Source organism: Manihot esculenta, chromosome 15 (genome assembly GCF_001659605.2).
Source record: "Manihot esculenta cultivar AM560-2 chromosome 15, M.esculenta_v8, whole genome shotgun sequence".
Lineage (NCBI taxonomy): Eukaryota > Viridiplantae > Streptophyta > Magnoliopsida > Malpighiales > Euphorbiaceae > Manihot > Manihot esculenta.
Window position 1 is genome coordinate 12,545,912 of NC_035175.2, and position 14,203 is coordinate 12,560,114.

Below are 14,203 nucleotides of genomic sequence, written 5' to 3' on the forward strand. Positions count from 1 at the left end.
GAAAGAACAAAAGCACGTGTTAGTAAGCCAGTGTTCAGTAGCCAAATAGTTCGATGATCCAACAAACTTTCAACGGTTTCACCCCACAAATAATGAAATAATCATTTTCCCTCCGACGCCCACTCACGCGTGTTCCTCACGCTCCTCCCGCGCTATATTTCTCGTCATGTAAGCATTTTCTCGTTCTTTCCACCAATTAAGAAACGGAACCCCTCGATGCGCATTGCGCATCGTCCCCGCTCTCTTTTACCTCCCGCTCTCCATTTTCCTTCTCATTCCTGGTCTCCTAACAGAATTCTCTCTTTTTGCTCTCTTCCATTGCAGAAACCACGAACCCTAGCTCTTAAGAGAAGAAGACCTGAACGAACTATAGCTGCTTTTGCCATGGCGGATACTGAGGATATTTCGAAGGCGATCTCGGCTGAAGAGGATGCGAAGTTCGGATTCAGTCGACCGGAGATGTACAAGAGCAACCTCGCCGGCACTGTGGATCAGTATGACCGACACGTGTTTGTATGCTTCAGAGGCCCTGAGTCGTGGCTCCCACGCGTTGAGGAGACTGATCTGCTCCCCAAGCTCTTTTCCTCTGTTGTTAAGTCTCGTAAGGACGATATCGCCATTAAGGTATTTGGATTAGAATCGTCTTTACTCTTTTTATTTTTTTCTTTGTTGTTCTTTGCCTTTAGTTAGCTCGATGTGATTTGTGTGTTTTAGCTGTGTTTTTGGGTTGAATGTTTTGTTTTCTCCTCTCTGTTTCGGTAGACGAAGATTACGATATGTGAGGAACGCGAGGATACTGAATTTGAGTGCGGAGATGTGTTGATTTTCCCTGATATGATCAAATACAAGTGAGTTTTCGGTGGTCTATTTTCATTTCTCTGATATTTTGTTGGAAAAATAGTATAAAATTATAAAACTCGTGTTAGCAGTTCTTCTTAATTTATCACTAATTTATAAACTAGACATGGACAAAGCAAAAAAATAAAGTAGAAAATGTGAGTTATTTTTTTTGTAAAAATGCAAACTAAATAGCAAAAAACATGCACAAGGCAAATTAAATAGTAAAAAAAAAATATCATGATGGTCTGATTTAATATTAAATATAAATATCAAATCTGCTATGATAAAAAAATCTCATAAATAAAATTTTCAATTATCATAAAACCTTTTCAAATCTAATTTTATTTTATAACAGATTTTTCTTGAGATTGAGATTGTATAGAGTTTCACTGAATAGATAGATTTAGATGCCAGCAGACTAGGAAGTTTAGGGTTCTAGTCTTGGCCTTTCATTTGTTGAGTTTAGATTATGCGATTTTTTGACAAATGCATGATCACATGAAGGTTTATCTAGAATGTATTGGAGTATATTTACTTGTTGAATTTAATGCACGAGTTTGGTGAAATTTAAGATCAAAATATTATTTAGCCATATTTTCACGCCTCCTTTTGTGTGTATGTGTGTGTGACACTGTCATGGAGACTGCTCATTTTGACTTTAGATAGGATACCTGGGCTCTGGCATGATTAGCATTAAGGTTTGAGTTTAAGCTGCAGGTGACTCCGAGAAATAGATGATTTTGGTGGAACTATTTTTTTAAGGGGATTTCAGTGGAAATAATTAAACACCTTTTCTGAGCTTTATGAGAATTATCGCTGCAATTTTTCTCATCAGGCAAATCATTGAGGTAGGTTTACAATTTCTCACTAATATTTTGTTGAAAGTGAAACTATATTTTAAATTTTTGAACATAATGGTAAGTAAATAACTGATGTAAGATTTTATTTTTTAAACAAGAATAAAGTTTAATGTCGAAGAATTACAAAGACCTGTTAGTGTCTCATGTCTTTGAGTTTTTCAGCTTACTTGTTACTTTTGGAGCTGTTGTATTCTGAAAACATTCTTATAGGTTGCTGCTTATCTTGAAATTATTGTTACGAGATGTTAAGTATGCTCTACCTAGCTTGTTATGGTTAAGGTTTTTATTTTTATTTTTATTTTTATTTTTATTTTTATTTTTAAATATGATTGATTTTGAGATGCTGCTGACTTTTTGAAATTTATGAATGCCAGCAAGATTGAGAATACAGGGTTTTCTTATCTATATTTCTTTGTTAATTTTATTTTATAGTAATATAGAATTTATTCATGTAATATGTGTGACAGGAAAGAAGGGCACGAGTACCACTCCTGAGTACAAGCAGGAGAATTTGTTGCTCAGGCAAGCTCATGAGCAAACAAGTTTCCGCTGCGATGAGCATGAACAAATCTAAAAGCTTAAACATGAATAAATCTAAAAGCTTTCCTAGTCTCATTAACTAGAGACTTACAATCAAAAACTAAAATACCAAAGCTTGAAAGATCCTTGAAAGAGCCATCATTCTAGGCTTGAATAACAATTAAATTATCAGACTCCACTTCAACTTGTTGCCACTGCTGCAATTTCACCCAACTAAGAACCTTCCTTATTCCCACCATTTCAGCATATTTCTTTGTTAATTAATACATCTGTATTCTGTATGTTCTCATGAAAGTGAAGAAACAATGAGATTTCACTTTATTTTCAAAATTGTATTTCTTGCTTCTGAGATCGTGTCATTTTGCAATTAAAGGTGTTTGAAGGACTCAGATGTTGACGGTTTTGTTGATGATGTGCTTGTGAATGGAAAGCAATGGACTTCTGCTGTGCAGAAGCTTAATGGTGCATATGTATTTGTTTGTGCTCATGGCAGTCGTGATAAGAGATGTGGTGTTTGTGGACCTGTTCTTATTGAAAAGCTCAAAGAGGAGATTGAATCTCGAGGGCTGAGGGATCAGGTGTTTGTTGCTGCTTGCTCTCATGTTGGGGGCCATAAATATGCTGGGAACTTGATTGTCTACAGTCCAGACTCAGAGGGAAAAATTATGGGCCACTGGTAACATTTGACATTTGATTCTCCTTGTAATGGCTCAAATAATGGAGCAAATTGATGATATTATGTTCTCTGTAGGTATGGTTATGTTACACCTGATGATGTGCCTGAAATTTTTGATCAGCATATTGGGCAAGGAATAGTAATAGAAAGGATTTGGAGGTATGTGTCTCTGTTTGAATCGTGTCCTGCTCACATGGAATTTCTTTTTTGGATGTTGATGCATTTATTAAATATTACTATTGTTTAGGTTTTACATTTGTGAACCATGCTAATAAAAGTCCCTTCATGTTACTGAAGTGAACAATTACTTTGTGCTGTAAACGTTGCTGGTGCTCTAGATTTACACTTTTCCTTGGTTGTTGCTATGGTTCTTGATCATTCACTTTTCTTCTAATGATACCCTTAGTGGATTTGTTAAAAGTTGAGAGGTCCTTTTGGTTTTCTTACTGCTTATTACCAATGAGTTGATACTTATTGATAGCAAAAACAGAGAAGGACAGAACTAACCCACACTTTTCATTGAAACAAAATATTATTTAAATACAAAATAAAAATAACTGATGATAAAGATCATGGTCCATGATTCTACCCACAATCAAAACATGGAAACATGCTTAACAAAAAAAGAATAAATAAATTTCCTAAAACTTGGTTACAGACTTACAGGTTGTAGACCAAGTCATTTAACAACCCACCTAAACAGAAAAATAGGAACTACACAGCACGTTTAACAACTTTAGCAAATCAGTAGTATCTAAGACAATTTCTAACACTCCTCCTTGTCTTTGATGCTGCAAACTCCCATTTTATTTCTTGAATCTTCAAATTTAGCTTTAGGCAAAACTTTAGTAAAACCATCAGCAACCACCTGGTCCTCAGTTCTACAATAAACTAACAACACTTCTCCTTCTTTTTAAATTTACCTCAGAAAGTAGAACTTAATCTTGAAATGCTTTGTCTTTCCATGAAATACTGGATTAGATGAGATTGATATGGTTGCCTGATTATCAACAAAGATTGGCGTTGGCTCTTGCTGTTCTTCATTCAAATCTTTGAGAATTTTCCTAAGCCACAAAGCATGGTTTGCAGCAGCAGCAACAAATTCAGCCTACCTGCCCAATCACTGTCAGAAAAACCAACTAACTTGAAATTTTGACAGCAAGCATACTTTACTCCAAAATCAATTGTTCCCTTTATGTATCTCACAACACGTTTTGCAGCTTGTAAATATTCCTCACTAGCACAATGCATAAATCTAGAGAGGAGACTAACAACATGCATTATGTCAAGTCTGGAGGCACTGAGGTACATGAGACAGCCAAGTAAACTTCTATAATGATTTCATTCACTTTGACAGCACCATCATCTTTATAGAATTTTACTCTAGGCTGCATAGGAGTGTCAACTGGCTTACACCCTTCCATATGAAACTCCTTTAGGATCTCTTTTGCATATTTGCTTTGATTGATGAAGATCTCATTTTTCTTTTGTCTCACTTCCAAACTGAGAAAATAAGACATCAACCCAAGGTCTGTCGTTTCAAATTCTTTGAACATTTTAGCCTTAAAACAGTCAATAAGCTCCTGTTTGCTTCCTGTAACAAGAAGATCATCAACATAAATAGAAACAATGGTCAAATCAGCACCATTTTTCTTTATATATAAAGTTGATTCACTAAGACTTTTCACAAAGCCTAAGCTTAGCAAGTGATCATTCATACGACTGTACCAAGCCCTTGGTGCTTGCTTAAGGCCATACAATGCCTTTTTAAGCAAATACACTTTATCTTCATGCCCTTGCACAACAAAACCTTCTGGTTACTCGACATAAATTTCTTCCTCTAAAAGACCATTCAAAAATGCAGACTTGACATCCAACTGAAATACCTTCCAGCCTTTTTGAGCTGCCATAGCCAACAATAATCTAATAGTATCAAGCCTTGCAACAGGAGCAAAAGTCTTTGAGAAGTCCACACCAAAGACTTGTGCATAACCCTTCACAACAAGTCTTGCCTTATGCTTATTTATTGATCCATCAGCATTAAGCTTTGTTCGAAAGACCCATTTCACCCCAATAATTTTTCTGTTTTGAGGTCTTTCAACAAGATTCCATGTTTGATTTTTTTTCAATCATTTGCATCTCTTCTTCCATGGCAAGCTTCCATTTTTGCTCCATCATTGCTTCAGCAACACTTGCAGGCTCTAATAATGCTACATTGCATCTTGCATAAATTTCAGATAGCAACTGTATACCACGAACTGGTTGTTCATCAACATCCTCAACAGTGGGCTGCTACATACTCAAATGTTGAATATTGTCACATGCACTCCAATTCAATTGGTCCTCCTCCATAAAAACAACATCTCTACTTATTATGATCTTCTCATTTTATGGCTGAAATATTCTATAGGCCTTTGAGACACTGCTATAGCCTATGAAAATTCCAGGCTCAGATTTCTTGTCTAATTTATCTCTTTTAACCTGAGAAATATAAGAGAAACAAAAACATCCAAACACTTTCAGATTTGTGAGAGAGGGTTTGTGACCATACCATGCTTCGTAAGGAGTCTGTTTCTGGAGAGCTTTAGTAGGCAATCTATTCCGTAAAAAAACTGCAGTATTAGCTGCTTCTGCCCAAAACTTTTTAGGAAGGTTTTTCTCATGCAACAAGCAACAAGTCATCTCCATTATAGTTCTATTTTTCCGCTCACTTACTCCATTTTGCTGGGGAGTATATGGAGTAGTTAATTGATGCTCGATCCCTGCTTCTGCACAAAATTTATTGAACTGATATGAGGTATGCTCTTTTCCATTATCAGATCTTAACATCATCATCTTACATTTACTTTGTTTTTCAGCCCATGTCTTGAATCTCCAAAACACTCCAGCCACTTCTGATTTGAATCTAAGAAAATATATCCAGCACATTCGAGTTAAATCATCAATAAAAGCAATATAATACTTACTGCCTTTGAGTGATGGTGTTTGATATGGCCCTCCAAGATCAGTATGAACAAGGTGAAGCTTTTGTGAGGCTCTCCAAGCTATTTAGCAAAAGGCAATCTGATTTGTTTGCGAAATTGACAAGCATTGCAACTAGATATTTCCTTTTTAAGTGAAGCCATGCCCTGTACCAACCCATGTTTTTGCATAAATAATAAAGCAGAATGATGATAGTGACCCAACCTCTTGCGCCAAAGGTTAGTGGTTTTGACAGAGACTTGATGAGCTGAATACTCCTCCTCCATCAGATCAAGAGGGAAGCTTTTCCCCTTCATTTTGATTGTAAATACCTCCAATCCTTTTGCATCTTTAATAATATAGCTTATGTTCTCAAAACACACCTTAAAACCTTTTTCAAGTAATTGGCCAACACTTAAAAGATTTTGATCAATATCTAGAACGTATAACACATCAATAAGGACTTTAGTTCTAGAAATACTTTTAATTGCAACTGAACCTTTACCTTTTGCAGAAATATATTCTCCATTTCCAACACGAACTTTTGAGGTTAATGTCTTATCAAGAACCTTAAAGAGTTCGATATTGTTGGACATATGATTAGTGCCACCGCTGTCAACAAGCCAAGTATCAGCCGAAGTAACATAGCAAGATGCCACAAATAATTGTTCTTCCTCCTCCTGATTCATAGCTTGAGCCTCATTCACTACCTGATTGCCTTTGTTTTTGCAAATGTTGTCAATATGCCCCACCTGATTGCATGTGTTGTATTTTGCATCAGGTCTGCTCCAACATCTAACATGAGGATTATTGGTTCTGCCACAATGTTGACAAGGGTGATAATTTCTTCCTTGGTTGCCTGCTGCACCATTGTTGCTTGCTCCAAGAAAAGAATTGCTTCCAACACCTGCACCTGGATTGTCTTTGCTCTTCTTTCCCTTTTTTTTCTTATTTTTCCAAGAGTCCTTAAGTTGCAACTTGGCTTGCATTGCACCTTCAATTGAACCATCTTCTCTAATCTGCCTTCTTTGCTCTTATGCATGAAGAGCATTTAACAACTCAGCCAAGGAAATTTCTGTAAAGTCATGAACCTCCTCTAGTGCAGAAATTTTAGCTTCAAATCTTTCTGGTAATGTTACCAGAATCTTCTCAACAATTCTGCTATCTGGAATTTTTTCACCAAGAAGTCTAAGCTTGTTGATAATATCCAACAGCCTATCAACATACTCTTTTACAGTTTCAAAGTCTTTCATCTTTTGTAGTTCAAGTTCCCTTATGAGATTCAAGATACACATGCTTTTGGTATGCGCATTACCTTGAAACTCTGTCTTGAGGTACTGCCAAATGTGAAAGGCAGTCTCCAAGTTCATAATCCTGGTAAAAAGTGATTCAGACACAGCCAAATACAAACATATTTTGGCCTTAAACTTCTTTGTAGTTTTCAAGGTCTTCAACCACTGCTTCCCAAAGATCCCATACTTGTAGATAAGCCGTCATTTTAACTGCCCATGATTGATAATTTTCTCCCATGAACACTGGAGGTGGGATAGGACAATAACCTTTTGAAGCCATTTGAATCAAGATTTGAAACTTGGAGAGGGTTAGTATTTCTGTATAACACTCAACGGGAAAAAAAACTCACACTCAAACTATCATAGGTCCCTTAAGATAAGGAGCTCTGATACCAATTGATAGCAAAAACAGAGGACAGAACTGAACCCCACACTTTTCATTTAAACAAAATATTATTTAAATACAAAATAAAAATAACTGATGATAAAGATCATGGTCCATGATTTTACCCACAATCAAAACATGGAAACATGCTTAACAAAAAAAAATAATAAATAATAAATTTCCTAAAACTTGGTTACAGACTTACATGTTGTAGACCAAGTCATTTAACAACCCACTTAAACAGAAAAATAGGAACTACACAGCACGTTTAACAACTTTAGCAAATCAGTAGCATCTAAGACAATTTCTAACACTTTTGAAGCATGTTTGTGCTCAAGCCTATGTCTCTCAATTTATATCAACGCTTTACTGTGGTTCCCTTCCTTGATATGAAGTTTCTGGAAGTTACTCATTTTGACCTTGCACTGCAATAAATTTAAGCAGAATTGGACAGTATAATTTCTTTGACCAAAAAGAAGTAGAATGATCTGAATTTCATTGGTATAAAGTTCTTAATTTATTTGCTTGATGTATGGTTAAAATAGATAAAGCATTGAAGACGGTAAAGTGCAACGGATGACCTGTAGTTAGCTTCTTTCTAAAGTCGTAAACTGGCATAACTATGCAAGGATGTACTTATTATCCATACGATGAGATGGTTTTCCAATATTACATGTATATGCGGGTGTTATGGTTATTCACTGGAAGTATATGCTTCCCTTTCCTTTTTGGATATTGAAGAACATGGATGCACAATAATCAACTGCAGGGGTCAAATGGGGGCACCTACTGAAGAAGGTAAAATGGCTGCTGAGCAAATGCTTCCAAATGGAAAAGCTGCAAAGGAGAGAAAGAAACGTGAAGAAAGCAATAGCGAGATCACTCAAGAGAATGTAGGTGGCTGTTGCCAGGGCTCTAATGGCTTTTCATGCTGCAGAGATGGAAGTTTGGGAGTAAACGAAGAGAGGAAACTGGAGAAAAACATCAACGCTCATGGAAAGAAGGGACTAGGTAAAGCGTCAAGCTGGATAGCGTCACTGGAGCAAAGCGATGTTCTTGCAGCAGTTGCTGTTATTGGAGCAGTTGCAACTGTTGCAGTAGCCTATAGCTTGTATAAGAAGTCAGGCTGAAACATGCCTTGTACTCCATACATTAGTGTTGTCTGTGGGAATTGGGATCATATACCCTTGCTTTTTGTAGGCACATCTAGTACCACTGAAAATAATACTCCAAATCACAACTTCTGGGGGAATGATACATATGTGTTTTTGTTGTAAAGGGTGGAATGTATCAACAAAATTTTAGCAGTTCGGGTGATGTGGGACTTCACTTCTCATTTCTTGATTTCTACAAAGCTTTGATGTTACTAGAATGATGCAACATTCGATGAATGGTTCATGCTAGTGCTCGAAACTGTTATGGTGGTGCTTGATTAAATTGATTTTGGTATAACTTTGCAATGATGAAATACTGTGGGACAGATGATTGTGATATATATATGGACTGACTACCTTGAGACATATGATGGTTGCTTTGCTCATGGGGGAATATTGTTGGGCAATATAGGGCACTGTTCATAGGATATGGGAGCCCACTGCTGTTATATTTTGAGAATGGACGTTGATGGATTCTGAAAGTGCTTTGTGAATTATCTTCACCAAGTATCCTGTCACTATTAGATTATCTGTGGTACCATGTACAAGGTCGATTTTTTTTTTGGCATTTCAATTTTAACTATTCATGGACCCTTCTTTGCTGGCTGTGTTAATCATGTAGGAGTTGCAACTTGACGCAAATGTTTACGGAACCTAAGCCAAATGGGGGGTTTTGAACTGGTTGGTATAGTAGAATCTGATTAGCAGTTGAGCCGAAATTGTATTCTCGGGTTTTGCCGTCTGCTAACTGTTTTATTTGGAATGATCGTGTTGTTAATTTGTTGCTGATGGTGTCAGGTTTAAGCCAAATGTATGGCCCAATTATATTAATCCCCACAAAGTGAATATCTCTCTGTTTCGGACTTTTAGTTAATAGTTGTTTATATTGTTTGATGCTCTCTGCAGGGATCATTTTTGCATGTAACGTGCTTCTCCTAGTGAAAGTAGAATCTGTTTCAGCATTAACGAGAAGTGGTGAAACTCTGGTCGGGGGTGATGATCTTCTCGAAAGTAGTCATAGAACAAGTATACCCTAGAAATATATTATTATAATTATTTTCCTACAGGATGGATAAAGAGAGAAAGAATTAACGCATCCCTATGAGTAGGTGTTGGGAAGAGGATCGTGGTTTGATCTTTCACTTGAATAGTGCAAATTGTGATCCCCTGGGAAATTAGATGTGCCCCTGACATTGGTTCACGTGCCAAGAAATGGAAAGAGAAAGTAACCAAGTCAGATGGCACCTTCATTTTGGGTACTGTTACCAATTACCATGAATTTGGGTACTGTGAAACACTGTAATAAAAGTAGTGAAAGCAATACTGATTCACCCTCTGCCATGAATGTCTCTAATCATAAATATCAGGAATCAATCAACAGGGTGAATTGTATCACCCCAAATTAGCTTAAGAATCCCTATTGCCAATCCCACTCCTACACATACATAATCCCTATAATTTAAACAAGCACCAGAGCAAAACTTCCACAACTTTGAATATGGATCATGTACTGAGCTTAGCAATCATCTCTTCCAACATCCTAAGAGTTGTTGTTCCCATGACTCTTTCTCCTTCTGCATCAATCTCTTGCATAATCTGCTCTATAAGTTCATGCTTCGATTGTTTACTTCTTGAGCCATAACCTGAGCAATCTCTCAGGAGCAACAACAGTTCTTGAGCTGTATCCTTAGCCCTCCATGTTCCATCTACGCTTAACTGAAGCAATCCTGGCATTACACCTTCCCTTAAAATCAATCCTCTGTATTTCTCTCTGCAGCTCTGGCATATTAGCAGCAGAATTACCACTGCTTGCTCTTTACATTGCAGCGAACCCTCTTCAATCGTCTCAACCAATGCGCGAATTGCCCCACTTGTAGTGGCAGTCTGCAGAAGTGCATTCTCTGATAAAGTCACTAGATTTTCAAGAAGTGTCATTGCCTTCTCAACAAATTGTGACGATTTTTCATAGCTGTGAATTATTTGAAGCAAGGTAAAAACTACCCCAGAAGCAACAATTGATGGAATCATCTGATGACAAGTTGAGAGATTGTGGAGTGTCCCTACAGCATCAAGCTTGGCTTGCATGCTAATGGTGTTCGTCGTATCATCATCATCATCGTCATCATTTGCATAGTCTTCACTCAAGATTCCAACAAGGATTGGAATAGCACCAGAAGATGCCACTGCTAATTTGTTCGCTGCACAAGAAGAGACGATTAAGAGAGCAGCCATTATGAGCTCAGTCAGCGTCCCATTTTGGCATTGAAGGAGCTCTAACAACACAGGCACAAGCCCAGATTTCACTATCCGAATCTTGTTTCTGCAAAAATTGTAAAGATTTTTCAGACTCTCCCATTAAAGTTATTGAAAACTAATCACAATAAAAAGCCAAAGGATTCACCTTTCACTTCCAAAGGCAAGGCTAAGTAAAGCAAAAAGAGCAGCCTCAATGGCTTCATAATCCTGGCACTGAAGCATTGAAATCAAAGGGGAAATGATCCCTCTTTCAGCCAATTTATGCCTTTGCTTACTAGTAAGTTTACCAAGTTGAGCAGCAGCCTGAATCTGTGCTTCTCTCCCACCATTGAAGAGATTCTGCACCACAAAATCCTCCATAGCTAGCTAGTAATCCTTCTTCTGCTGCTGCTAACAACAAAAGATCATATAGTTAGGCAGTAATGAAGATGGGTGATGTGTTGATGGCGATATTAGGTGGTTGCTTGCTTGAGGATGAGATGTTAAACCTTTTGTGGGTATCCATTGTTTCAGATTGAAGCAACTTCGTATTCGCTTTAAGTGGGCTTTTTTTTTTTTTTTCCTTCTTGAATGCCGATTTGGAAATATAATTGAGGATTCCTAGGAGTGAATCTTTAACTTTCCTTTTATAGAAGCAAACGCCTTCAGTTTTTCCTTTAGTAGGATATTTATTTCTATAGTTGGTTTTTATACGCTGGGATTTTTTTTTTCTCCTTTCCCAACAAACAACTTGGAATTTCGCCCATGCTTTTTTTTGAAAAAAAAAAATTATTGTGTATTAGAAATTCACACTCCCAAAGAGACTGATCCTGCGTTTCTAAATTTATAACTTATAAAATTTCTGCCCATGAATATCTACTCCGATTAACACTATTTTTTTAATATAATTAATTTTAATTGAAACTCAGAAAACATATTTCATAGTATTGAAAACGATTTTAATATCAATAAAATAAAAATTATTAGCTTCAAACCCATCATATAATTCTTCACTTTCTCTTTGCTGCATTATGAGACAAAAATGATTATTAGGTTGTTGTATAGAAATCACTTATGATGATATAGTTTCAGTCTTAGATGGAGAATTTTGGAGCTTTCTTTAATGGAGGATTTTGGAACTTTCTTTAAAGGGGCAATGCTAAAACCAATGACGAAGAAAAAAAAAACACTTTTTAAGATTAGTCTAGGTAAGTCTCATGATCCAAACGTAACCAATGAAATAAAGAAACAATGGATAAGTTTCTAAAAATATTCATCTCATTCCCAAATTCTCATTGACAAAAAGCACAAGGAAAGAATATTTTTGCACTTGAATTTAAGGTAACATCAATGGAGTGAGTCAAATGAGATTCCATCTCCTAGCATTTTTTTTAAAAAAAAAAAAAAGAAAATCAAGAATCATAGTTTTGGCTTTTTTTCTTTTGCTGCCATGCGGCTGCATTGTCTTTAAAGAAATGCTTCTCAATGTTTGTTGCTTGATTAGACAGAATCTTTACTCTTACTCATGTTTTTTTTTTCTTTTTATCAATCAAATTCAATTTACTAAATTTGCAACTTCCAAGTGTTTAAACTTTGTTGGTTCAATCCATCTTCCCCATTTCTTTAAAATTCAACCCCAATTGAACTTTGTATTGGGCTTGATATTGCCATATCTCAAGTACCCAGAAAGCCTTATCAACCAGAAACTTTACCATGAATTTTTATTTAAAAAATTATACTTACAATGGAACACCATATGATAAAGTAGTATAAATTATTTGTAATTTTTATATAAAATCATTTAAAAAATATTGGCTAATAGATTGAAACCTAGGCTTCATTTGTTTCTAACAGATGTATTGCCCAGAAAGCATTTCATGCTCTTAATTAAGAAGAGAGGGACAAGAAGGAAAACAACAATGGTTATTAAGGTAGACCTCCATAAGACCTATGAATAGTGTCAATTGGAATTTTCTTATTCAAATTATGAAGTGTATGGGATTCAATTCGAAATGGATTTCTTGGATAAGAAATGGGAGATGTGAAGGGCAAAATCTGAAGGAGGGTTAGGCTTTAAAGAATTTAATTGCTTCAATAAGGCCCTCCTTGCCAAACAGGCCTGGCGTGCTCTAAAAAATCCTCAAGCTCTATGGGTAAGAATTATGAAAGCCATCTTTTGTAGCCATGCTCAGGCGATATGGTTTGCTTCATATGAAAATCTAGAAATGCAGCAGTGTTTGAGGCTTTACAACCAAACCTGACCTTAACAGTATCCAAAGCCCAGAAGATGGTAGATGAGTTGCAGGTGTTAGTTTCTTCTCACTGTTCAAGTGAAAGGATCCTTTAGCCGGCAGATGCGGTAATCTCCTCCTGTAATGTTAGCTTGTAATGTTAACTGTGGTGTTTTTGCTTTTGGATGGATTTCTAATCCTCTCACAAATATTTTCTATTAAAAATATTTTTAAATGAGATAACTTATTTTTTACTATTGAATTTTAATTTAAAAATAATTTATTTTATAGTTTAAATTAAAATATTTTCAAATGAAATAACTTAAAAAATAAAAATAGCTTTTACATTCAATTGAATTTATAATTTAAATTCAATTTAGTTTAATATGAAACACTTAAATAATATTATAGTATTGGATAAGTTTAATTATGTGAAAGAGATTAAAACAAAAGTAGAGTAAAATAGAAATAGAATAATTGCCAAAAAATTTAAAAAAATTATTGAAGTTATTTTAAATCAGTAGGTAGTAGAATAAAGTAGTTGATAAAAAAAAGGATAACTATTATAAAATTTCTTATTTGTGATGCAAATTTCTATATGTGGTCCCTTTGTAACTCGATATTTTTGCCTTTTTCTCTTCTTTAAATCTAACTTTTTCTTTTTCCTTATCCATGAAAGACGATCCGCATCAATTGACTATCGAAAAAGAAGAAAATATTGTTGTCCCTATTAAGAATTTTAGAGATATTCCGATCATAATTTCTGTATAGTGAGAATGTTTCTCACATACAATCCGATCAATCTTCAAAATATATAGATATCTTTGGTAGATTTATGGCGGCAATCCTCGAACAGTTATTGTATTGAAGGATTTGGTTTCTAATTACAAGCCGGACATTTTATTTTTTATGGAAACAAAAACTCTTAGTTTTCGTATGAAATTTTTTCGTAATTTTTTATATTTTGATGATTGCTTCTCAGTTAATATATAAGGATTGGGAGGAAGCTTTTCGTTAATGTAAAAGAGT

At 35.6% G+C, this 14,203-nt stretch overlaps 2 protein-coding genes across 3 annotated transcripts; one reads left to right on the top strand and one right to left on the bottom strand.

Annotated features, from left to right (window-relative positions):
* Positions 1-164: 164 nt before the first annotated feature.
* Positions 165-8,967, top strand: LOC110601953 (altered inheritance of mitochondria protein 32). Of its 2 annotated transcripts, none has more exons than XM_021739364.2 (5): positions 165-624; positions 763-848; positions 2,614-2,916; positions 2,992-3,075; positions 8,324-8,967. In XM_021739364.2, the coding sequence occupies exons 1-5, from the start codon at positions 217-219 to the stop codon at positions 8,682-8,684; spliced, it is 1,242 nt and encodes a 413-aa protein (XP_021595056.1). In that variant the 5' UTR covers positions 165-216; the 3' UTR covers positions 8,685-8,967. The 2 variants fall into 2 exon arrangements, with proteins under 2 accessions (XP_021595056.1, XP_043807432.1); XM_043951497.1 differs by lacking the exon at positions 8,324-8,967 and adding an exon at positions 6,659-8,272.
* Positions 8,968-10,020: 1,053 nt separating this feature from the next.
* Positions 10,021-11,712, bottom strand: LOC110601954 (U-box domain-containing protein 6). Its single transcript, XM_021739365.2, has 2 exons — positions 11,110-11,712; positions 10,021-11,028 (listed from the first exon to the last, which is right to left on the bottom strand). The coding sequence occupies exons 1-2, from the start codon at positions 11,322-11,324 to the stop codon at positions 10,212-10,214; spliced, it is 1,032 nt and encodes a 343-aa protein (XP_021595057.1). The 5' UTR covers positions 11,325-11,712; the 3' UTR covers positions 10,021-10,211.
* Between the last annotated feature and the right edge of the window lie 2,491 nt (positions 11,713-14,203).